At 39.7% G+C, this 23669-nt stretch overlaps 1 protein-coding gene across 1 annotated transcript in view; it reads left to right on the top strand.

The window, feature by feature from the left end:
* PRTG (protogenin) overlaps positions 1-23669 on the top strand; it is a 79934-nt gene that overhangs the window by 5444 nt on the left and 50821 nt on the right. The window contains exon 3 of the mRNA XM_031055902.1: positions 298-600. Within this exon, the coding sequence (XP_030911762.1) occupies positions 298-600 (303 nt within the window). The remainder of the gene's footprint in view (positions 1-297; positions 601-23669) is intronic.

Here is a 23669-nt window from a genome sequence, read left to right as displayed (position 1 = left end):
GTTCCCCGCGCCCCCCGCCCGTGCCGTGGCTGTTCCCGGTTCGGTCGCTGTGGAAGGCGCTGGTTCTCTGGCTCCTTGGCTTTTTACAGCCCGGGGGCTTCGTGCCGCGTGGAGTCAGTACCAAGTTTCCCCAGAGTTGTCCGAGTTGGGAGCGCTCGGAGCGTGTGTGATAGAGATGGCTTCACCTCGTGCTGTGGGGATGACTTGCAGCTCACAGTGCGCTGGGTAACTTGCATGTCTCTGCTTACATGTCTGTCCTTACACACAAAACCAATTTCTTTTTTTTTTTCCTCTTAGGAGTGTGGTGCTTTAGTGAACTGTTTTTTGTGAAAGAGCCTCAGGACGTTACTGTGTCAAGGAAGGATCCGGTGGTTTTAGACTGCCAAGCCCGTGGTGAAGCTCCTATAACTATTACGTGGCTGAAAAATGGAGGCAAAGTGTCTGAAAACGAACGGATCTACACTTTATCCAATGGCTCGTTGTATATCAGTGAGGTAGAAGGAAAGAAGGGAGAACTGTCTGATGAAGGATTTTACCAGTGCTTAGCTCTCAACAAACATGGGGCCATTCTCAGTCAAAAAAGTCACCTCACACTAGCAAGTAAGTCCCAGCTCTTGTTTTTTAACCTGTTCCTGAGTTTGTGGCAGCAATTCTCTGAACAGCACACAGCAACCTATTGTTTCGATTGCGTACTTGAAAAGTTAAAATGCAAAATTATAGAGTAATTCTAGAGAACCTTTATTTCTTTTTAAATGTATAAAGATTATGGGAAAAACTTATGGAGGTCCCCTTTTCAGTTCCTGATGTGGCAGAAGTGGCACGGGCACCTGTGAGACCTCTTGGGCAGTGGTGCCTTGTGTGGGCGGCTTATGTGTGTCAGTAGCCTGGAGCAGGTGGTGATGTGGAGTCATGCTGACCCAGTCCTGGGTCTGGTTTCCCAAGTGCTGTTCTAGCAGCTTTACAAGGGTTATCTACAGATCTGATTAAAAAAAAAAAAAGAAATTCCTTGTTCAGTAGCTTGACGTTGTGTTGTGCCATCTTGGGGCAGGGTGGAATGATTAATGTAGATGTTTATCTCTGGGAGAGGAAAGAGGAGAAAAGTTTTCTGGGCAACTGTAAGGCCTTGCTTTTCTGACTTGTGTTCAGCCAAGCAGATGTGGGTGCTGTCCCACCTGGTTCCTCTGGAACCTCCCAGAAGGGCCTGTTATGTGGTTCCAGTGGGAAGGGAGAGTTGCATTTCTGGAGTGACTCCCTACTGCTGGGTGAATGGTGAAGGAAATAGTTGTGTCTAAGTGCCTTTATGGCTTTAACAGACTGACCCCGGGTGTTTGTTGCCCTCTATTTTCCTATCATCTTTAAACATTGAGCAAGAGATGTGTGTGAGGGACGGAATGCTGTGCCTTTTTCCATGGCAGAGCAGAGCTTTGCCACTAGACTACTTCTACAACGTGATCTCCCTTTGCTTCCCAAAAGTACATGGGAATGCACTTTTCAAAGAAAAGTAAATTTTGGCAAAGTAAAGAAAACTTTCATTTCAAAGAAAGTATAACACAGAGAGTACACAGTTTATGTAGTCTTCTCATGTTCCCTCTATAATGGGACTTAACTGATGAACTTAATCTAATAGGAAAAGACTTCCTATGACCTCTTCGACCCTGTTCTTAGTAGCAAGTTGAATAAAACTAGTGCTGGTACCTCGCTGAAAACCTGACATTGATTCTAAGTTGCAGCTTTTACTAAATTCAACCTGAAACTAATTAATGAAATTGGTATATTGCATTACATTAAAAAACGTGTGAATGTTAACATTTGTTAGTTTCTTTCTGTGTGCTACTCGCCTGATTCTAAATACTGTCCACGAGATGCCCCAGGAAGGTGTGAACAGCCTTGTTCAGTGAGCCAGAGCACTGGGTGGTTCAAAACCACCCTGGAAGCAGGTGGCTCCAAGTGAGTGCTGAGTTTTCACATGCTGTAAGAATGTGAAACTCTGAAGTCTCAATTTCAAAAACCTGCCTACACATTACTTTTTATCTTGCTCATGTACAGGATTGAAAGACTAAGTAATTCATGGGTGCTTTTGGTAAAGTGGTGAAAAATGAGGTATTCCAATTTTTAACATTTAATCTCACTAAGTTTCAGAATATCAGCATGATTAAAAATTAGACAAGAAAACCCTCCTAAAGAGGATAGGATTTTTTTTTGTTGTTAACCAACATAAAGCTAAGCAGTGGCTGATGGATTCTGTGGGTAGGACTGGAAAATTCAGGGCTACTTTATATTGGAGACATTGCAGAATGAGCGCCATGCTAAATACCAGAGAACTTCTGGAATAGTACAGAGCACTATAGTAGAATAGCTTGGTAATGCAATTGTAGTATTTGATTTTATTCAGACAATGGTGGACTTCTGTAAATATTTGTTTCTCACATGCACATTATTTCATCAGAAAGATGGTTTAATTATGCTGATTTTCACCAAGAAAGTCTTGTGAATTTATAGATTGTGTGCTGTGGAGTGAGATTCTTGTTTTGCAGCCCTTTTTTTTCTTCCCTCCCCTTTTCTGTAAGACTGTGACAAAAGGTTTCTTTTTCTTGTTTGAATACTTGAAAGGCTTTCTATGGCTGTTGGAGAAAACTGGAAGAGATAGCGGATCCATAATGATCACAGTAGGTGTTGTTGACTTAGTGATTAAGTGGTTAACTAGTGGCCAAACATGAAGTTATCCTATGTAGCAGTCTCTTCTCTTTAGTCATGCACCAATCTGACCCGTTTCAGAATGTCATCTTTACTGTAAAGCTGTGAAATTGGGCAATAATTTGTATTGTGATAATTTGGAGCCCATAAAACACGTGCAAAATTAGTTTTCTTTCTCATTTTCACAGTGTTTCTGCCTGCTCTCATGAACTGATTGAACTTTGCAGACATTTTAAGTGAAATAAATGAAAGTCTTGTGGGGGATTTTGTAGCCTTACAATTTTTCTTTTTAGAAGAAGTTGTCGGGTTGCTGCAAAGGCAAATTACCTTGTGGTCAGGGTACAGAAGGAACTATACATATTAAACAGGTGGAGAATAGGCATTAAATGGGCATTCTTTCTTTGGAGGAAAAAAGCAAATGCTCTCTTCAGTTACTGGTAGCAGCAGGGTGTGAGGATGTTCTTTTACTTCGCCTGGTCAGAGGTTTTGCCAATAAGCTTATCTTTTGCTTCAGAATTGTAATGTTTAGTGTTGCATTTGGAAATCAAAAACTTTAATCTGTCCAAGAGTTTAAGATCTGAACACACAAGGAGATCAGGTCTTGGTTTCTAAAGTTAGAAACTGGAAGCTGAAGGTTGCACTCTTGGCAAGAATTCCATTATTCATGTGCAAATTAAGAATTCACAGGGTTAAAAGGTTAGAAACTGGCCAGGATGAGGTTTACCCTTGTGATAAAGAGCAGATGACCCTCATTCATTGGCCAAAGCTTTCATGTAGCTCCTCTGCAAAGTTAGTGATTGCCATGAATTGTTCTTGAGGAATGCAGAAATTCAAATGTGAGCAGGCCTTTCCTTAAGTGTCACTATGGAGCCTTATCTCCCGAGCACATCAGAGTAGGTCTGCAGGGACAGGGTTCCTCCCCAGAGGCCCCAAGGCTTTGCTTTCCTGTTGTTCATCCATGCACAAAAGAATTTGACTAATTTAGGGCTTTTTTTTTGTGAGATCCCCCTACTTTTTTAAAAGGAAACTCTGGTGCTGAGATAGTGCTTAGGTAAAACTAAATATTAGTTTCAGTACATGCTTGTAGTTACTTCCAAAGCTGGCTGATTGATGTGGGGGCAGAGGAGGAGGTCCTGTCTGCTTCTTTGTGAGGGGAAAATGGTACTGCTTAAGAGCATGACTTACTCAAAATTCGACTTTTGCCACTGCTACTGAGAGAGATCTATTTAAACAGAATATAAAGGGAGTGTAGACTTCAGAGAAAGTCCTTTTGGTACAACTTTGTATCAGTCAAAAGTAAACAAGCTGAGATTTTTGTTTTCCTGCATTCTAAAATTTTGATTATTCAACAACAGTTAACTAAGACTCTGTCTAAAAAATAAAGCTAGACTTCCAATAAAATATTATTCAGGATAAATGGAGAAGGTAGATCATGTTCTGAAGCTGGTAACATGGGCATTGTGCAGTGATTGGATAGGTCACTCACTGTTTATGTCCTTTTCACAAAAAGTAGAAATTGAAGTCTGGAGGTGGTTGGATGGTATATAAACAGCATTCCTGGATAACCTTTTCTCCTCTTGTAACTTGGCTGAATTGATTTGAATGTTTGTGAATTAGAAGAAATGTAAACCTAATCCTTCTTGTACAGGTTTCTGCATTTCACAAGAGTGAAAGGTGATGCAAGCAGGAGGTTTCTGGGAACATGCTCCTGGAGGGAAAGGGTGTGTGAGCCCACTGCACTGCAGCTTGAGGAGTGCTGGCCCCTTTACACAGAGCAGCCTGGGCTTGGTGGGAAGTTCATAACTTTGCTTACCTGCTGAGGCAGTGATGTGACTTCAGGTCCCACTGTCCTGCCAATAATTGGCCATATTTATGTTTTTATAGCCTAATAGCATCTTTTGCCCTGCTTTTAAATATTTGCACTGAAGAGTCCATCCAACTGAGCCTCTTTCTGTACTGTGGCAATCACGTTTCCTTAGCAGTTCCAGCAGTTTGTTCCCATTTTGGCATTGTGCTGTTCCTTGTGTGGGCACAGCTGCATGTGTAGCTAACTGAACAGGGAACTGGTCTGGGTTAAAATAATAGAATTAAAACAAAAGATGGTGTTTAACCCAGATGAGTTGTCCAATATGGTTTGTCTTGGAGCCACTCAGTGATTGCAGTGGTGTAACTGAGAGGACTGAAGTGGAGGTGGAAAGCTTAGTGGGGACAGGGGAAGGTTAATGAAACTTACACTCAGCAAACTATGGCCTTTGTGAAACGTGTGGGCAAAACTTTTGCCTCTCTGCTACTGATTTTTTTAAAATAATCTTCATCTTGCCTTAAAATAACAGGATTAATAACTGTGGTCTATCAATATAGTTTTCTCTTTCCATGGAATCTGTCATTTCAGGTGTCTTCCAAGTGCATATAGAACTCAAAGTTATGTTTAATTATTTTAAATAGCAGTGGAGAGAGGTACAAATTGTGAGAAAGAAAGGTGGTGTTAGGGGGCAGAAGTGGTTTTGGGCTGAGGTGGAAGTGAAATGGCAGATGGCAGCTGTAGGCAATAGAATTGTATTGAAAGAGAGCAAAGTTTTAGTGCTGCAGAACTGGTGTGGTTACAGACAGCTCAAGGAACCTGGTGGTCTGGGTTTTGACAAGTGCTGCCCTACTGCTGTTGCTTTGGTTAGTTGATTGAATATCCTGAGAGGAAAATTTGTTTCTCAGCTGAGAGTGCACATGGCAGATTATTAATGCATTAAATTCCAGTGTTTTTAGGCAGGAGGATGAGGTTTCAATGTCTTTGTCAGCAATGTCAATTGATAACAATTAAGAACAGTAAGATTTTTGTTCTTTAACTGAGATATCCTGAAGAAATAAAGAACTGGGAAGTACTATCTTGTTAACCCTTTTTATTGGAGTATTTTCCTCTGCAACTCCCCAGGTGTCTTTTGACCTGAAGTCCTGCAGCACCTTGACAGGAGACAATTATCAGCATCCTTTTAAGACATAACCATTAGTTCCTTTTTTTTTGTTGTTGTTGGTACCAGGGCATTCCCTCCTTTTTCAGCAATGATTGGCTCCACTAGTAAGAGCTCTACCACAGGATGAGCAATGGGCTTTTATATTGTTACCAAGATTAAAAAAAATGTATAAAACTTTGCTTTGTGCACATGAACAGTGTTTGTTTCCACTACCATGTCACTTGAGAGGTGAGCTTTTTATGGGTTTCCTCAACACCTCAGTTTCAAATTTGTGTCAAGCTTAATGCCAGACTGAGGCCTTCCATGCCCTTGCTTTTATTCCTAGCTAGTCAGACCAAAGCTGTTAGGGTTTATTTACTAGTTTTTATCAGAGTAACTTTACAATGTATAAAGTTTTTACTAGCTTCTTTGTTAAAAGAATGCTCAATCTCTTTGGCAGTGCACTCTGTAGCTAATAAAACCTTCACCTAGATGAGAAAGGTTGGAGGAAAACACGGTGCTGTGCTAGATGTGTTCAGAGCTGTGGCCCAAAGCACTCACTCCTCACCTGGTGCGAGTTCTGTGTGTGCTGTGTGCACAAACCTGGGGAGATTCCTTTCCTGTTTGCAAAGCAATGTATGGCAGCAAAAGATGCTGTTCTGTTCCTGCAGTGTGCTGCTCCCCCCCCCACTGCTCCCTTTCTTCCCCCTCCCTTTTTCTCTGCATTTCTTGGTGTAGAAATTGTTGAAAGGGCATTCAGTAAGGCCCCCTTTTGTCAGCCAGCTCTGATTATCCTAAAGAAAAGGATCTCACTCTGAGCAGTTGTTTGCCTAGAGACTTGTTGTCACGTCTTCACAATTTAACAGCTGTGGCTATTGATGGTGTGCAGAACAATTTAAGACAATGACAAAAGAGAATCTTGGAGGAAGAATTTAAAAGTTACTAAGCGTTTTCCTACAGAAATATGGTCATGTCCATTGTTTGACAAACTTGTGCTTAGTATTTGTTTGTTTGTTTTCCTCTGCATTTTGTATTTTTTCCCACTTTATCTCCAAAATTGTGAACATAATCTTTATTTAGTTTTGCATTTTTTTTTTGTTTCATCAATAGGCCCAGCTGTTAAATTGGGATTGATTACTTCCAGTCTTTATAACTGGTAATCACCACCTAAGTGAAAAAGTAATCAACAATGTCAAGACTCCACATTTTGTTGAGTAAGTGTGGGTTGTATGGTCAACATTAGTTACTAAGGTCAACCTTTAGGTAGCTTTTAAGCAGCAGCATTTTAAGCAGTGTCTACATTTTAAAGTTGATTGTCTCAGCAATTGAGTTAGAGGTAGAAAAAAAAATCACTCTAGATCACTTGTGTTGGGAGTTAGAAATCCATCTGGCAGCCTTCCAAAACCTGCCTCTGTAGTGGAAATAATTTTAGGTTGTATGGATCAAATGGTTACTTTTTAAAGACATAAACAGCAGACTTAGGGAAAAGATGTCTGTGAAACCACCTGAGTATGGACAGTTTGCTTTTGTCTTAGTGTATGGAATTATTGCAAACTCCTCCTCTGTTTTTTCTGTATGTAGAAATTTTGGAGGGAGATGGCCTTCCTAATTTATTAGAGGAAAATATAAATAAGCGTTACTAGACAGATTATTTTCTGCTGCTTTTACTTTGTTTCATAACTCTCAATAATAATTATATTTGTTTTGTTGTTCTTTTTAAATGAAATCAAATTTGGTCTTAGGTGAGTGGAAGTTGTTTTTGTTTTTAATAACATAAACACCATCAGAGACAAAATAAACTAAGTTGCATCTGGATAATACAGTTAACATCTCAAGGCCCTGTTCAAAGTGCTTGTTTCTCAAGTGCCCATCTCTTGTAGTTCTGGTAAAGGTTTCTGACAGAACAGAGCATCTGCAACTTAGGGAAATAGAGTCTTGGTATCATTTTCCCAGAGGCAGACAGGTCTGCTCCTGAAGTTAGATTCTTATTATCAAAACCCAACAATGACAGAATGTGTAATCTTTGTGTTTTATGGGGTAAAAACTTCAGGGTTCCTAAGTCTTTCTGTGCCAGTATTGCACTAAACAACTTTTAAAACTTCCACTGTGGTCAGGATCTCTTCTGATTTTGTCTGATGAGAAAATTGTCAATTATTTTGTAGCTAATCTTGAGCAAGTTTGGTTCTAGCCTGAGCATTGTAGCAATAGCATTCAGTAAGCAGCTGCTCGTTTACTGGATGTCAGAGCAGTAGAATGCAATGTGAGAAATGAAATATTGAAAATGAACTTCTTGTAAAAGACATAGGAATGCTGACAACAAGCTTTATATCCAAAGCTTTTATCAGGATTTAATCATTTGAGGCAAAAGATGGTGGCGTGGGCAACAAGATTTACGTGTGAGACTTTTGGAATTGCAGCTTTAGGTGGAGGAAACAGTGCTTTTAGAAAGGAGGAAAGTCTGTCTTAGCTGCAAGCTGCTCTGAATGGTGTATTGATGACAAAGCAGCAAAACTTACCTTGTCCTAGTCCTCTAGCCTCAGAACATGCTAAAATTATGATTTCGATTTTAATAATAGCAATAATTTACCTTGGCTTAGAAGTGTGTTAGAAATTTGCTCTTTAACTCAGAGGTGCAGTAGTTTAATTTTGAAATGATTTGCTGATTAGAGAGTGTTTTAAAAGAAATAATTACTGATTGACCCAGGCATAAGAGGTACTTTATTACAAGAGGTAATAAGAGGTAAGTTATTACAAGCATTAAACGTGTCATCAGGTGTTCTTTTAATACATAGCTGGGGGGAAAGTTAAAATAAGTCTTTACAGCTTGTGGTGTGCATCTTGTATATAGTGATGAATGACTGTTGGAAACTGGAGAGAATTCTGTGAACAGAAGCATCTTTATATTTTCAAATTTGATTTTTAGTGTCTTCAGATAATAATCCTGATCACGTTGATTGATTACATTATTTGTCCTCATTCCAGTAGACCAAAATTTCTTGTGTAAAACCTTCATCATTCCTGGGGTTTTATTGGCTCTACTTTGAGCCATTTCAGATTAAAGTCCAAACAAGTTAAAAGAAGTTTAGAAACCCATCATTTGCAGCATGTGAAGTAGCAATGCTATCTTCTCCCTCTGAAATCATAACTGTTATCTATCAGCTTGTCCATATCACCGTATTTTACAAAGTGGGTTTATCTGCTTTTTTAAGCTGTATCAAGACACTTTCTGTACACCTTAAAATGGAGAGGAAAGGATATCAAATAGCAAAGCTTTTCAGATCAGATTTGCTGATCTGTTCTACCGTTGAAAATTTCCTCATCATTTGTGTTCTCTCCCATGTTCCCACTCTTTCTTCTTTCTCATGTCACATGCAGGCTGATTTTTCTGCATTTAGTTAGTTTTTGTTTTTTCCTTTTCTCTTATAAATTGTCATGTATGTACTACATCATTGCTTTGGATCTGCAAAACTGCTTCTGCTGACCCTCCTTCCTTATTCCTGTCTGATGCCTGGAAGGAGGTGCTGTTTTCCAGTGGAGCTTATTTTCACAGCTGTGCCAGAGGAGGGAAGTGTCATAAGATACTTTGAGGTCAGTTTTGACCCCAGATTTAGATGAGGTAAAAATGATTCTACAGAAGTATAATATCTTGTCTCAGGTGGTTTGCCTGTCACTTAAAATCAGACAATAATTATGATTAAGAAAAAGCTGTTTTAATAGCCATTGCAACAATGTACAGTAAGGCCAGATCAGTGTTACACAGTATTGTTTTATGCTTTACAAGTTGTTACAGCTAGAAGTTTTCAAATAATCCATTATCTTTTCAAAGAAACCTTAAAATTCAAGGCTTTGAACATGCAGAAGAATTTTAAATGCTTACTCCTGCTTGTACAATCTTGAACATATTAATAAATTGCTTAGATGACTTATCAGCAAATTAACTAGGGTAAATTATTAAATTACCATTTCACCATCCACATCAAGATCTCTAGTAAACCTCTAATAACTGTACCATGTGCCTCAGGCAGAGCTGTGCATTATGTATGTTCTTTGTAATGAGAATTCGTTGACTTTATGAAGCCATTGACAGCCATTTATCATTTTGTTCATTAAACTTGTCTGTGACATCCGGTAAATTGATGTTAACTGGAAATACTCTCTGGCAGTTCTGGCACGACTCTGTCATTTTGCCTGAGGAGAAACTTTGTACCTAGCATGTCCCAAATTACAAGGGTGAAACTTCCTTCCCCCTCCTCCTCTCCAGAAGCCTAAGTGAGCATATGACCAGCTCTTTTTTCCCCTCTTGCTTTTAATGCTTATTTATGCAAACACCCCTGTAGCCCACAGTTTGCAAGCAGATTTATCACTGATCTTCAATAGAGGTTGAAAGTGGACCCTGCTTTTATTAGTTCAACCAGTCTGGGCCAGGAAGACAGCTCAGTTTATCCCACAGAGTATAAGAAATTAACCATGGAATTCTTGGTAGCATTGATGTGAGTTTTGTGACATTCCCAGCACGTGGCAGTTAGTACTTGTTTTTAATGGTCATAGTCTTTACCCAGTGGTGCTTACTGCTGATTCTTAGTAGGTGACCAAGTGCATTGCTGAAAACCTTTCTTATAGTGCTTTGTGTGGTCTTTTGAAATTCCTTTGTTTTGAATGATGAACAATATTTCTTTTTTTTTTTGCTCTTGAGCACCCAGTGTGGAAAAAAATGCATACTTTTAGCACCTGCCAGTGTTTGATTCCTGTGGGATAGCTATCTCTGGTAGTGGTAGAGGTAGTTAATAGGATATCTGCTCCCCTTCTAGTGCTCCTGTTGTGCTACCTGAATCCAGCTGTATCAGGGATCTTTCAAACAGAAATTAGTGGACTAACAAATTGGGCCGTGACTGACCAAAACATTTATTAAAGGGTCCAATATACCATGAAAAAATTGAATATCAAAAAAATCCATTCCATAAAATTTTTGTCTTTTGAGCAAAAGAGTAGAGCAGTTGGCTCTTGAAAATATATTGTGTCTCACTACATAACAGTTCACTGGATTAAATGAATTTATTGATTTTTGCTTCTTTACTGACACACATTTATGAGCAGTTTCTTTGGCACCATGGCCACATGTCAAAGGTCATAACTTTCCTTCACTGTGGAAGAATAAAAGCTTTCAGATGGTGAATCCCTGAAATCTAAACAGGGCTTTATCCTCCCTTCCCCCCTCAATATAATTACTGGTTTTGCATGGATTTATTTAAGATAAATACGCAATAATCATAAAAAACCTGTACATACTGAAGGAACACCTATATTATCTATCATAAAATAGCTGCAGGAAACTCTATACATGAAAGGCAACATACCTAATCTGCAAATAGGTATCTTTATGGAGCACATGGTAGTAGATTAGACTCCTTTATGGTCTGAGATTTTATTGAAAATGGTCACTTTTTAGAACAGAATAAATATTTTTCATGAAGAATTTTATTAGCTATAGTTTAGAAACAGTATTTCTTTCCTTTTAGAGTTGTGTATACTTTGTGCACCAGAGGAGATCCTGGAAGTAGATCCTACTGAGAGAATGAGCACGTTCGAAATCTGTGCTTTGTGTTTAGATGAATGTTTATAATGTTGATATTTTCTTTAATGATCTTCATTAGTAGTAAGTAGCCTGTGGGGTTTTTGATGTGTACTAGATATGAAAGTCCACTCATGATGTAAATGTGAAGTTATTGAAAAAAAGAAACTGCAGTGAAACATAAAGTGAAGTTTAATGAGTACACTAGTTTGTTGGAGGTGAGGAGGCAGGAGTAGTGGGTGGGGCTTGGGTCTATCTGGGAAGAGCTTGTCTTCTCTTTTTGGCAGCTACTGGCTGGTAGATGAGCTCTGAGCATCTCAAGCAATAGCAGTGTGAAGGTAACCTCACCAAGGTGTTGGTGTAAAATAATTGAAATATTTGTGCTAGGTTTGAATTGTTGGCATGGTCTGGCTGTGGTCCTCTTAGCTAGTGTGTTTCTGAAGGAACAGCACAGCTTAGAGTTCTATCAATGGGAAAAGTACCCCATGGTTTTCTAAGAAGGCATAAAAAGTCAGCCCACTGCCTGCCCTAAGAAAGAATTGTTTGCCAGACTTCATTTTTGCATAGTAGAGATGAAACCTATTGATGCTTTTAATCATGTTTCTTAAAAAAAAAAGAAAAAAATCCCAGTGGTAGACTTTTCTTCTGCTCTAATATTTGTGTGTGTACAAATGGTGATCTTGTTCTAAGGGGGCTATTGTCACTCTGATCTTAACTTTACCAGATGTTTATATTGTAAAACTGTTGTTTATTTTCTGACATGTTAACTTTTTTGATAGAAATTTGTCATGTCAATATTCATCTCTGTTTTTCAATTTTTCTAATACAGTATTCAATCAGGATTGTTTATCCTGTTCCCTAGAGCAAATTGAAGATGAAACTGTTTTCTCTGTATTTTTTTTTTTCACTAGAACAGCATGGAAATGTCTACTTAGGGAACAGAGACATAGAACTTACTGGGGTCTTTGTGTCTGGAAGTAGCTTTTGTTGTTGCTATGACTAGAATTGGTTGTCCTGTATGTTCTGAGGAAAAATCTCAAACTGTTTTTTATTTTGGTGTGTGTTCACACGTCTTTACTCAGCTTGACTAGCTCAGGACAGGAGGTGATGCTTGTACTGGGCCTGTTGCTTGTGAACACCGAGCTGGGCTTTCCCTCTAAGCAGTCCTGGACAGATGTAGACCTGCTTTTTTTCCCTGTTCTGCATTAATGAGGAGCTAAGTGTGATCTAACACTGCCTGGAGAAACCAGCTGGCATGGAAAGCTGGAAACAATGCTCTAATTACCTGGAGAGGAAGTTTAGGAGGGGAAGGGGGTGAGGTGGAGGTGTGAGTGGTCTCATGTGTCTGGAGGTCAGGCAGGGGATTGGTGGGAAGAGGGAGTGCTGAGGAGAATCTTGTGGAGTGAGGAGACCTGGGCTTGGCTCCTTTGCAGATTGCCATGGATACAAGCTCGGAGTGGAAGAGAGATCTGGCAAATACAGACACAAGAGAGTGTCCCCATCAGAGCAGCTGATCTTTCAGGACATCGAATGTGGCCCCAGGAGGCCTGGACTTCCCTTGGGAGCTTCAGAAAGACAAAGAATAATCTCCCAGTGATGCCTTGTGATGCCTGAGGCATCACTAGTCTGGGGATCTTTAGAGTATTAGAAATTAATTTCTGCTCTAGCCAGAAGCTTCTGCAATATGTGACACAAGTCCACTTGTCCCAGATTTTCATGGGAAGTCTTTGATTACATATTTCTTATGGCCTCTATATTTGATACGAGGTTCTGAGGTCTGGTCCGAGCTGCAGCAAGTTGGGGGAGCTGTCCATGATTGCAACATGTGGAGCGCTGTGAAGGATCAGTGTTGTGTCTTGGGTGTTTAAAGTTAGTGAATGTTTCAGCCCCCCATCCAAATGTTTGTCCATACCCAAAAGTAAAATTCAAATACTAATAGAACATAATCTCAAGGTGTTGTGATGCAGTAACATTTGCGAAGAACTGTAGTGCAGAGCCCTGCAGGGAAGGCCAGAAGGAAGCTGGTAACTCTGTTGAGGGCAGTGTTTAACACGGTGTCATAAACAAGGAATGAGGCCACACACTGAACAGAGAGGAGAAAACAAAATATTGAATAGATGCTCAGTATGTGAGCACCATTCATTTGGTGCTGTGAATAGTGGGGAAGTGTGATTGTGCACTTGTATTGTTTCCTAAAGCATGTATGTAAACAGAGCAAATCAGTTACATAAGCAGAGTATTTTCTTCAGCTTCCCAACTTCTGAGCATTTGGGAAATTTTCATCACGTGTGTATACACACATGTAAGAGATATATTGAATGTGTGAGTGGGAAAGTTTAGGGATTAGCTTCATTTATCTAATGATGTGTGTAATTAAAAAAATGAAATGAATATCATTGAAAGTATTAGAGCTTTATATGGGCAGGATGTAGTGAAAAAAGGTTTGTAAGAGAGTGCCTTATGACAACTTTTTAAACAAGTAAGTTTGTCAGAACTTTCTGATCCAACCAAAACCTGGGCTGGTATCTGAGCATGTATTCAGCAATAACTTTAACTTGATAATATTAGTCCTCAGGTAATATTTATATATATATATATATATACACATACGTATGTATGCTCATCTATGCATTCTCTGGTGTTTGTCAGTACAAAATCAGGTATATTGCTGGTGCAGAGGAGAAGAGCTTTTCTGAGGTGCCAGGCAGGACTGTGGGCTCCAGTGCTATGGAGGAGTTGATCCCTGTGGGTTTCACCTCCTCTTTCATCTGCTCTGTCTCTTCTCTCAAATATTTACTCCCTCACATAGCCGAGACCATCACCTGCTCGCTAGGCTACAGGTCTTATGTTGAGCCATAGGGTAGTTTTTTGGAAATGCAGCCCTGCAGTCATGACTAGAGAAAAGCTCCAATACTTTGTTTGTTTGTGCTTTCTTTTTTTTTTCTCTTCATTTTGTTGCTTTTCCTGATACATTTATGTAAAGAATCTCAAGGGCAGCAGAGTATTGAAGACCTCTTGCCTTTGATGCAAGCTGTACATCTAGATCCTCTTTGGGACCTGTACCTTTGGGTGCTGAGACCTTCTTTCTCTGGGGACGTTTTTCACAGGCCTGTTCAGAAGCTGGAGTTATGGGGAAGTTTAAAGCATTATTTTTATTTATTTTAATTGTTCCTTTCCTCTCTCTTTAGTTGCTGCTGTGTTCACCATTGTCTTCCGTTTATCTAAATAATGGTTGCCTGGCCTTTCACAAACTTGTGATGGGGAAAGATGGTGACCACCTGAAACAATAATATCTGTGGCAGAATAGCCTGAGAACTTTAAATAACCAAAGGGGACCGTTTCCAAGGCAGCTAAATGACCTTTGGATCCCAGGAGTAGACTATTCATAGAGGCAAAGCCTTTGTCCTGCTTTGACCAGTGGTCAGTGAACTCTGGCAGGCCCCTCGGCTCACCATCTTGGCCCTAGCCTAGCAGCTGGTGATTGATTCATTTAACTGTCCAGATTCACATTCTTCTGTCAAGGACTTGTCAAGGAAGAAAAAGGTTCTATGGAGGGCTATTCATTTTACTAAAAGGAAGGGGATGCATTATATGATTGAGTGGATTACTTTTGGGTCAGAAGAATTCCTGCATTGCTCTGTTTTAATTCGGCCTTCAATCAGAGATTTAGTTTATTAGAGCAGTGTGGAGCTCGTGTAGAGGGACAGATAATTTCAATTCCATCAGTGCAGTAGAGTGGTTTTGTTTGTTTGTTTGTTGTTGTTTCCCCCCATCCTTTCTGTGATTTGTCCACCCCACTGTGTTTCTGCCAAAAGAATCCATCAATTTTTGTAATTGCTTGATATGACAGAGTTAAGAATATTAATTACTATTAGTCTCACTCTTAGATTTAATGTGTGTGTTACATGAGTATTAATGTTCCTAACTACCTCTCATATATGGTTTTGAACAATCCAGGAAAGTGTCAAGTAAGTAAAAGGTCAGTGTGTTACCTCTGTTTTGGATGAAGAGAAAAGTGAGAACAAAATAAATTCAACAGGATCAAAGTAATAAATTAGTCTGGGCAACACAGATGATGGTAAAGCTGAGGGTAGTTGTATTTTCTATCTAGTACCTGTTTTCACCTGAAATAATAGTTTGTCGTAAAAACTCAGCATTTTCTAAATTCTCAGGAGAGCTGTTTCCCTCTTCTGGTTTAGAATGCCCTTTTATTTAAAACTAGGAAGGTGTTTCCATGCATTATGAAACGTGAATCATGTTTTCAGTTCTACAACTAATGCATCCAAAAAACCAACTTTGAGTTGTGCTAGGGGGAGGTGTGTTTCAGCTTCAGTGTGTGTTGCCAGCTTCTCTTTCCATGTGCCCTCCAGCTGGGATGTTTTTCCTTAGCATTAGGATTTCCTTGCTGCTCCTCTTCATGAAATACTGAGCAAAGCACGTTGTTGCTTGGCTCCTTCCACTGGAAATAACAGGCATTAGAGAGCAGATCCTGCCAGTTAACCTTCTGCCTCCCTTTGAATGAGCACCATGAGCTGCAGCAGATGAAATACGACCTTCAAGTTTCCTTTCCCCACTCTCATAAGCTATGTATTGTTTTGATTTGGCTTATTGAACGTATTATGAGGGATTTCTGATTGGCTCCAGGCCAAGGTATTTTACTTCTGCTGATGGAAATACAAGTGCATAATTTAGAGGAAAATACAGTGAAGCTTGATCTGTTTTTCCTTTTCTCTCTCTCTTTTGTGGGGGAAAAGGAAGAATTTTGTATTTGTCAAGATAAATGAATAGCTTAACTACCTTAAGAGCGCAGGGGAAGGTGGAAGTCTGAGATAATCTAACCTTGCTAATGCTTCTCTGTAATACACCTCTACATATGTGTCAGAATGAGTAAAACACCTGTTGAATAGGCAGCTTTCTTTCATGGAGGCCTAGTGGTATTCCTCTCCTGCCAGCAGCTGTATTTCCCAGGGAGCAGCCCCTTGCTTGGGACTGATTGTTCCAGGCTGGAGTAGGATGTCTGAGATGGGGACCTGATAACATCTCTCTCAGTGCTTTCCTGGTGGCTTTGATTCGTGGCCTTGAGTTGGAGACAAACAATGAGCTTTTAAAAATCATGGAAAGGAAAAATGGGTTGTCATTGTGTATTGGAAAATGTAAGTAATCCAATAACTAGTTGTATTACCTACTTAGTAGAACATGGCTGTTTGGTTGTGCTATGGCTGGGCACACTGGAAATCCAAGAGTCCAGTAATTGTGTGCCATCCAAGCAGTCAATAGCCATAGCAAGGTGACTTCCTCTAAAGACATTGAAGGCAAAATATTATTTTCTGGAAGCTGCACTTCTGATTTGTTTCATGTGAAAATTGCAAGAGTTGTAAACACTTCCCCCTCCCATACCTCTAGAATTTTTCAGGTAAACATCTAATTTGAAGATTTAAATAGCTTCAATAAATAGGTAGTACTGACAGTGTCTTTTGTTGCTTTTTTTTTGTGTGTGACCTTTGTTTCTGATTTTCTCCCTGCTGCTCTCAAAGTTTAGGGCATTCAAATTTTAACTGTTAGTTACTGCTCTCTGCAAAAAGACTGTTCCTGGGTGAGATCTCTGGGCTGTGTAATGCAGTAGTGGGCATTTGGTGACAGGGAAATGAGCTACAGGCATTTGGCCCTTGAGAGTGGAGGCATTTCTTCTTTCCTTTCCCCGTGGGAATGAGGAAATGTTGACATTTGGAGTGGGGGCTGAAGGGCTTGAATTCCCAACACCCCTGCTCAGCGTTTTGCATTGAAATGGTCTTTCATCCTGGGATGCTGATTCTGAAACACTGTAAGCAAAAAATGGAGAGTGCTCCTATCTCTCAGGAACAGCATTTCTGACAGTCTGGAGACTTAACAGCACCACCAGATCAACTTACACTCATTCATATGGGGATGGTGTCACTTTGCCACTGTATGAAATGGAACCCCTTCCTCTGCCTTCCCCAGATGTGAGCGAAGGCGCAGGGTGGGTGGTGCAGCACAGGAATGTGTGGGGCCCCACTCCTGGCCTGGGATGTGCTCTCTGGTGCTTCCTCTGATTGATGAGCTAGGCAGGGTGAGGTGAAGAGTGGCTTTTGCATTCTGCTTAGGGTCTAGTTTTATTTTAGCCAGGAATAGCATTTATTTATTTATAGAGATACAAGACCGATAAATAGAGGTCTTACCCTTCTGCTGGCATCTGCAGTGAAATTCATTGGTTAGAATGGGGCAGATTTAGGCTTCCAGTGCTGCAGACTTCTGTTCCAAAGTGCTGAAATTGTTTTTTTTTGTGTTGCACTGAGTGATTATTAAATTTTAGTTCGAGGAACTTTAGAATCATAGCAGTCAATCTTTAAATCTTTCATGTTCTATTCTGATTTGTGTGGGTTTATTTTAGTTTTGTTGGTTTTGTTTGGTTTTGTGGAGTTTTTTTGGTTTTTCTTTTTGGATGACAGATTAGGTTAGTTGTGAAGGGACATGTCTTTTGTTGCAAAATCCTGCTTGTGTTCTGATCCTTGTCTTCATGTTGTAAAGTGCAAAACTGTGCTGGATGTTCCCCATGCAACAGTTGGGCTATTAAGCAGAACTAATTCTTCACAGAATGGCAGCAACTCCAAAGAAAGGCATCTGTGGGATTAAGCATAGATACTAGAAGGCAATCACTGGGCAAACTGCTGAAGGAAATCAGTCCTTGCAAGGGAGAAAGTGGTGTGTTCTTTCTCCTGAATGCATGCAGCCACACAAGTAGAACAGCTTTGAAGCTGGTTAATGTGGCTTACTGTGTGCCTTTTCTCTCCTATTTCCTATGCTTCTTGTCTGCAGAAGAGCAGAAGGGAATTCCTTGATAAGTGCATTAGCATTTATTGTGCCTTCTGGGGCCACACACTGTTGCCTGGATGATAGATAGGCTGAGAAGGGAAAACCCCAGCTGGGATGCCTTCAGAAGTGAAAAGATCAAATCTCTCATGCTTGTTTACATGGTTTGGTAAGGAATGTCAGTCACACCATCAATAAACTGTTGAATATATAGAGCCACGTTTTTCAAAGGCTCAAGCTTTTAATTCCTTTAAAACAGTGCTAGTGATAACTCCTGAGGTGATATGTTTGTCTGCTTTTGTTGGGAGGGATGGCAGGTATATTTTTTGCCTCCTATTAAGTGATTCAGGTGTAGTAAGGCAATATGTGTACTAATGTGAGTACTTGCATGTAGCTGCAAGAGTGTTGGCATTTTTGCAATATTGGCAGCTGCTTCTACCAAGGTAAAATAGCAAGACCTGGGTGTATTACCCTGCACTTTCTTCCCTCACAGGTTGAGAATTCTGATGCATGCCCTTGCATTGCAACATTGGAGTCTCATCTCAGTGTGGCTCTAAGAGTAGCTGATGGGCAGGAGAGGAAACTGTAAAATAAGGCATTCACTGGCTGGTAGTGTATCAGTGAGGATCCTCCTGTTATTTCCTCTGGCACATTGCTGCTGCCCAGGATCCCATTTATTGTCACAATTATGTTAAGATGGCATGGATAACAAAGCTCTGTGGCTGTTCCAGTGGTTTGAAGAAGTGAGGAGGGAACAATACATTCTAATAGTCACCTTGTAAAATTGTGCCTTTCTGTTCCTGCATGTGTGTTTCTGCATTGAAGAGACCTTTTTGATGAGTGATTATGCACTTCTGAGGAGCTAGTTTTCTTCAACTGTTTTGAGATTTTTTTCCATAACATACAGAGTGGACATGCTAATTATGAATTCTTTCTGTTGCTAAGGTTAACACTTTCCAAAATTTAGTGCTGCCTGTTTAGTAAAAGAAAAGACTATCTTTCTTAAAGTACAATATATCCTGAATAGAAATGATTGCGTTTATCCTTGGAAAAATTGATCAGTATCAGAGAGATTCCTGATGTATTGTGGTGCTGTTGAGGTATTTGTTCTTAACTTCTCAAGGTTTTCCTCCTTTCCTGTGAACTGTCTTCAAGATGCGTCCACTTGAGACCTCTTCTCTTGACTTTCTGCACTGGAATTGATCAGAAACTTGCACACAAAACTTCTATTCTGTATGTGGGTATCATGAAACCAGGACAGTGGAGAAGACAATATATTTTCCTACTTTCTGAGGATACTGTAAGAATGAAGGAATAAGGTTATAGTGGAGCAAAGAAAGGATAAGTGAGTACATTTCCCTAAAAACCTGGTCCAGAATAGTCTAGCTGACTTCCAGGATTTCAAGAAGAGAAAATACTTCATATGAAACTTCAGACTGGTCCTAACTTTGAGAACCTGGTGGTGAGAACTGCTGGTGTGTGGCCATAAGCACTTTTATAGGATCTAGTCCCAGCCCAAATGATGGAGAGCTGAATGATCTTCAGTGGACAAATTCAGACTTGGTTATTCTTGTACAGGGATTTTTAAAATGATCATTTGTCAGCCACTGAATTAGGAGCTTTAAAGAAAGGAGCAGGGGGACCTGAAAGTGTTAGAGGAAACAAATGAGATTGCAGCTGACATCTCCAAGGGAACTTTTGTTCAAGGGTGCTCAGGCTGTTGACCTCTTTGCTTCTCCATTTCATTGCCTTTAGATTATAGCATTCTTCAGTACCAGAAGAGTAGTGGGTAGTTTGTGAATGGGCAATTTTAAAATTTTTGGTTTTTTAAGCAGAGACACTGGACATTGTTGTATAGAGACTTTAACGCACAAAGAAACAGTTTTGCTTTGTGTTTTGTAAGTATGGGTTTTGTGTATGAGGCAAATGATTTCTTTTCTCCCTTGTCAGAGATTGTAGAGTAATTCCTGGTGATCTGCATCTTAGTTTGGAATTCACTCACTCTCAACATTGCACTTCTTAGATATCTGTGCAAGTTGTCAAGAATTTGAGGGAGGAATGGAAAAATGAGAACATACCTTTGTTTCTTACCTTTTCCATTACTTTCTTTGTTGCATTTCTCTCTTATTGTTTAGTTTCCTGTGGAAGTAATTATGTGGTAGGCTTGGAGTAATTGTTTTTGCAAGAAGGTGGCCATAAGTTTTAGCAGAGCAGTTTCCCAAATTGTCTGGCACTGTGTTGGAGGCAAACTGCAGTAAGCTGTGCCAAGGAGTTCAGCCTTTAGCTGAGCAGTCAGGGCCTTGGAGAAGATTTGTCCAGAGCTGAAGTAATGAATGGAGAATAGAAAGGGCAGATGGCCCAAATCCTCACTCATCACCTCATCCTGGGATCTTCTTGGTATTTATCAGTGAAAGCTTTCTTAATTACCCCTATGTGCAGGGCATTTTCTGGTCCCTCCAAAACTCAGAATGTGATTTTGAAAGGGTTTTGCAGGCTAATGCCTCAGAAAAATTTGCTTTTTAGATACAACAGTACTGTTCTGTGAACTGAAACGTGAGGAGTACATGGTGTGAAGGAACAGTTTTGTCTAAAGGCAATGTCAATTTTCAGAGTGTCAGTTTTCATGGCCAGACCTGGCTCATATTCTGTGCTTGTGTCTTTCACGCTGTAGAAATGGGATTTCTAATCTTGTTAGCTTTTTGCAATATTTGGGCCTTAAAAAATTATTATTATTATTATTGTTGTTGTTGCTGTTGTTGTTTAGGTTTGTGTTTTCAGGAACCCAAGTTCTAGTGCTAAGCTAGCAACTCATAAAAATGCAGTTCTGTAATTTCCCGCTCTGCTGGGTTTTCCAAAGCATCAGCATGATTGCTGTAGAATAACATTGTGTTCTGTACAAGATGTATTCTAATCCAACTTCTCTAAAATATTAAAATGCCTGCTAGGAGATTCTAAATGGCAAATGGTTAAAACAGTTGTGGGATAGAGAGATTGTTAGGTTTCCCATATCAATTATTGATAGTGTCAAATCAATGTGGCAGTTTCAGTCTCATTTAACCTCCCTGTTATTTGATTGTGAGGTAATAGTTTGAGTCTGGACTCCTTTTTCAATGCAATTCTGAACCATCATCCTTAAAATTGCTGCTACAGTGTTCATACTAAAGGGAAGGATTTTCTTCCTCAGATTTGATATCAGTAATTCAAGGCTGCTTCTTGATTTGGTCTCTCTCTTCTTTTTCTTTCTTCCTTCCAATATTTCTCTTCTGTTACATAATATCTGATTTGGGTGTCATTTCCCCCCACACTTTTTATGTGTAACCTCTAGATTTCCCAGGAAAGTTCTTTTCTTTTTCATATTGAGAAATTACATGTCATAGTCATGGCAAATCAATGTGTTTCCATCATGTTGTCTTAGTTCTGTCTGTCCTGCCTTCTTTTTAAGAGTGAGTTTGTAGTAAGCAGCTTCAAAGAACAAAGGAAAAGCAGGAATTAAAGCTTAAATAGGAAGCTGGGAAACAAACCAGCAGGGTAAAATGAATGCCCTTTAGCAGGATGACCACATTTCCAGGCAATTTGTGTGCATACTGATTTTAAAGTCATGTCTAACCATTTAGTGTTAGTACCTCATTAAAACCCAGGGATTAATAGTAGCAATCTCCTTGTTGCACATTAAAAGGATTTAGTTTAATTTGGGATTAGAGGGTACAAGGTGCCATTCTAGCAACACTTTTCCCAAGATATCAGTGAGGTGAAGTGAGATAGCTTAAAGACTCTGGTTTTTCTAACTACTGCAGGTATGCTGCACACACACACTTGTATGGATTTTAAAACTGTGGTGAACTGGTTCACTAATCCTTTAAAATGTGTGCTACCTTTGGAAGTGAAATTGTCTGGAAAAGCTTGTTTGAAGTGTAAGGAAAGGCAGTTGGAGTTGGAAAGGCACTGAAGGTGTGGTGAGGCCTGGGTTACTGCCAGGACATTAAAATCTGTGGGTCCTGGTGGTGGAGATTCCATCTGTAATCAAGCCTTCCCTGTGCATTAGATAAGGATAAGGTGCAGTATTTGCTCTCCTCTCCTGCTGCTGCACAGGGCTTGGAACAGGATGGGTCATTATTCTCCTGCCCTTTTCCTCTCCTACAGGTGTTTCTCAGCATGCAAGAGAGAAGAACAACCATCCTGAGAGCCTTAAGTTACATCTGAGAAAAGGCCTGTGAACACTACAGTCCTCTGCCTGATTTTAGATTTTTGGGAGAAGGAGGGAACAGTTGTTTCGTTGTTTTATTACTATCAGTTGCTTTTTGTTAGGCTAGCACAACTCATTAACATAACAATGTGTGATAGCATTTACTGGCAGGGATTATTAATGCAGAGAAAGAAAAATACAGTTTGAAAATTCTCGTGTAATAAGTTAAGCACCTGATATAGCATTCTTCAGAAATTTCATTGAGTTCTTAACATGTGGGCAGTGATGTCAGCAGCCTGTACAATTTATCTGATTATTTATTTATTTAATGCCACCTCTGATTATTTTTTTTAAAACAACTAATTTTGTTTCAATTAAGTTTAAGTATTAAGCTTTCAGCATGATTTGGTTATTAATTAAAACTAAGTATATTAAACCAAAGTTTTAGCCAGTAGTAGCACAAAACCATGCAATTTCAGAATATCTCTTTAAAATGCAAGGTTATAGAAAAAGTGTGTTTTAGTTAAGCTTATTTTTCCAACTATTCTGGCAGAAATAGAAAATAACAGCTGACTTTAGTGAAAAAGCCACACTTTGCATTTTGTCAGAAGAGTTAAATCTCTCGTAATTTATAAGAATGCCATTATCAGTATGTTGTTTGAATTACCGTGTTTTATAACAGTCAGAATGGACTGACACTTTTCCTTTGTGCCTGAAAGGGCCAAATGTGTTCTGGATGATATCACTTCCTCTTACAGATGGAGCTCAGTTCCATCTCAGCTCAGTTGTTTGCCTTAATGGCCATTAGAGAGTGAGATGTGCAGACAATGAATGAGATGAAGTCTTTGCAGTTGCCTCCCTTGTTTGCCTGTTCCATGCCAATACATTTCCATTCAGCAACCTCACCTGAACTTCCCATACTGGAGCTAAAACCTCTTCTTGCTTTTTCTGGTCTTACAAATATACAAAGAAGTGGGGAAAACAGGGAGCAATGACTCTCATTAATCAGTAAGACTTCTCTATTGGGATTTCCCAGAGCTAATCAGATCTCAGCTCTTTTAATCTTTCCTTACAGGTCAGGTTCTTTTTCTCCTGCAATCTCTTATTTTTATGCCTCACATTTTAAAAATAGTAATTCTAGGTCAAACAACACTTGATTAAAGTTCTAAGAGTGAGTGTAAGAAATCACTTTACTTGTGGTAGCACATGCAGGATGCCCCTTCACAGTAATCCCTTTTCACTTACAGTTATGAAAATCTTTACCCATATCTCTGTGTTTGTGACATTCACCTCTGAACTGTATGTAATAAGCAGAACTTGGACTCCAAAAAGCTCAATTTTTGCTAGCATCTCTTGGGAAACTCAGGGAAGAATCACCCATTGTATTGCTTGATGACACCCCCAGCTCTGTGTACTCCCCATGCTTGTTCAAAAATAAGGTGAAGGGCTG

This window comes from Geospiza fortis, unplaced genomic scaffold (assembly GCF_000277835.1).
Source record: "Geospiza fortis unplaced genomic scaffold, GeoFor_1.0 scaffold171, whole genome shotgun sequence".
Lineage (NCBI taxonomy): Eukaryota > Metazoa > Chordata > Aves > Passeriformes > Thraupidae > Geospiza > Geospiza fortis.
The sequence above is the reverse complement of the archived record's forward strand: the minus strand, read 5'-3'. Positions and strand labels throughout refer to the sequence as shown.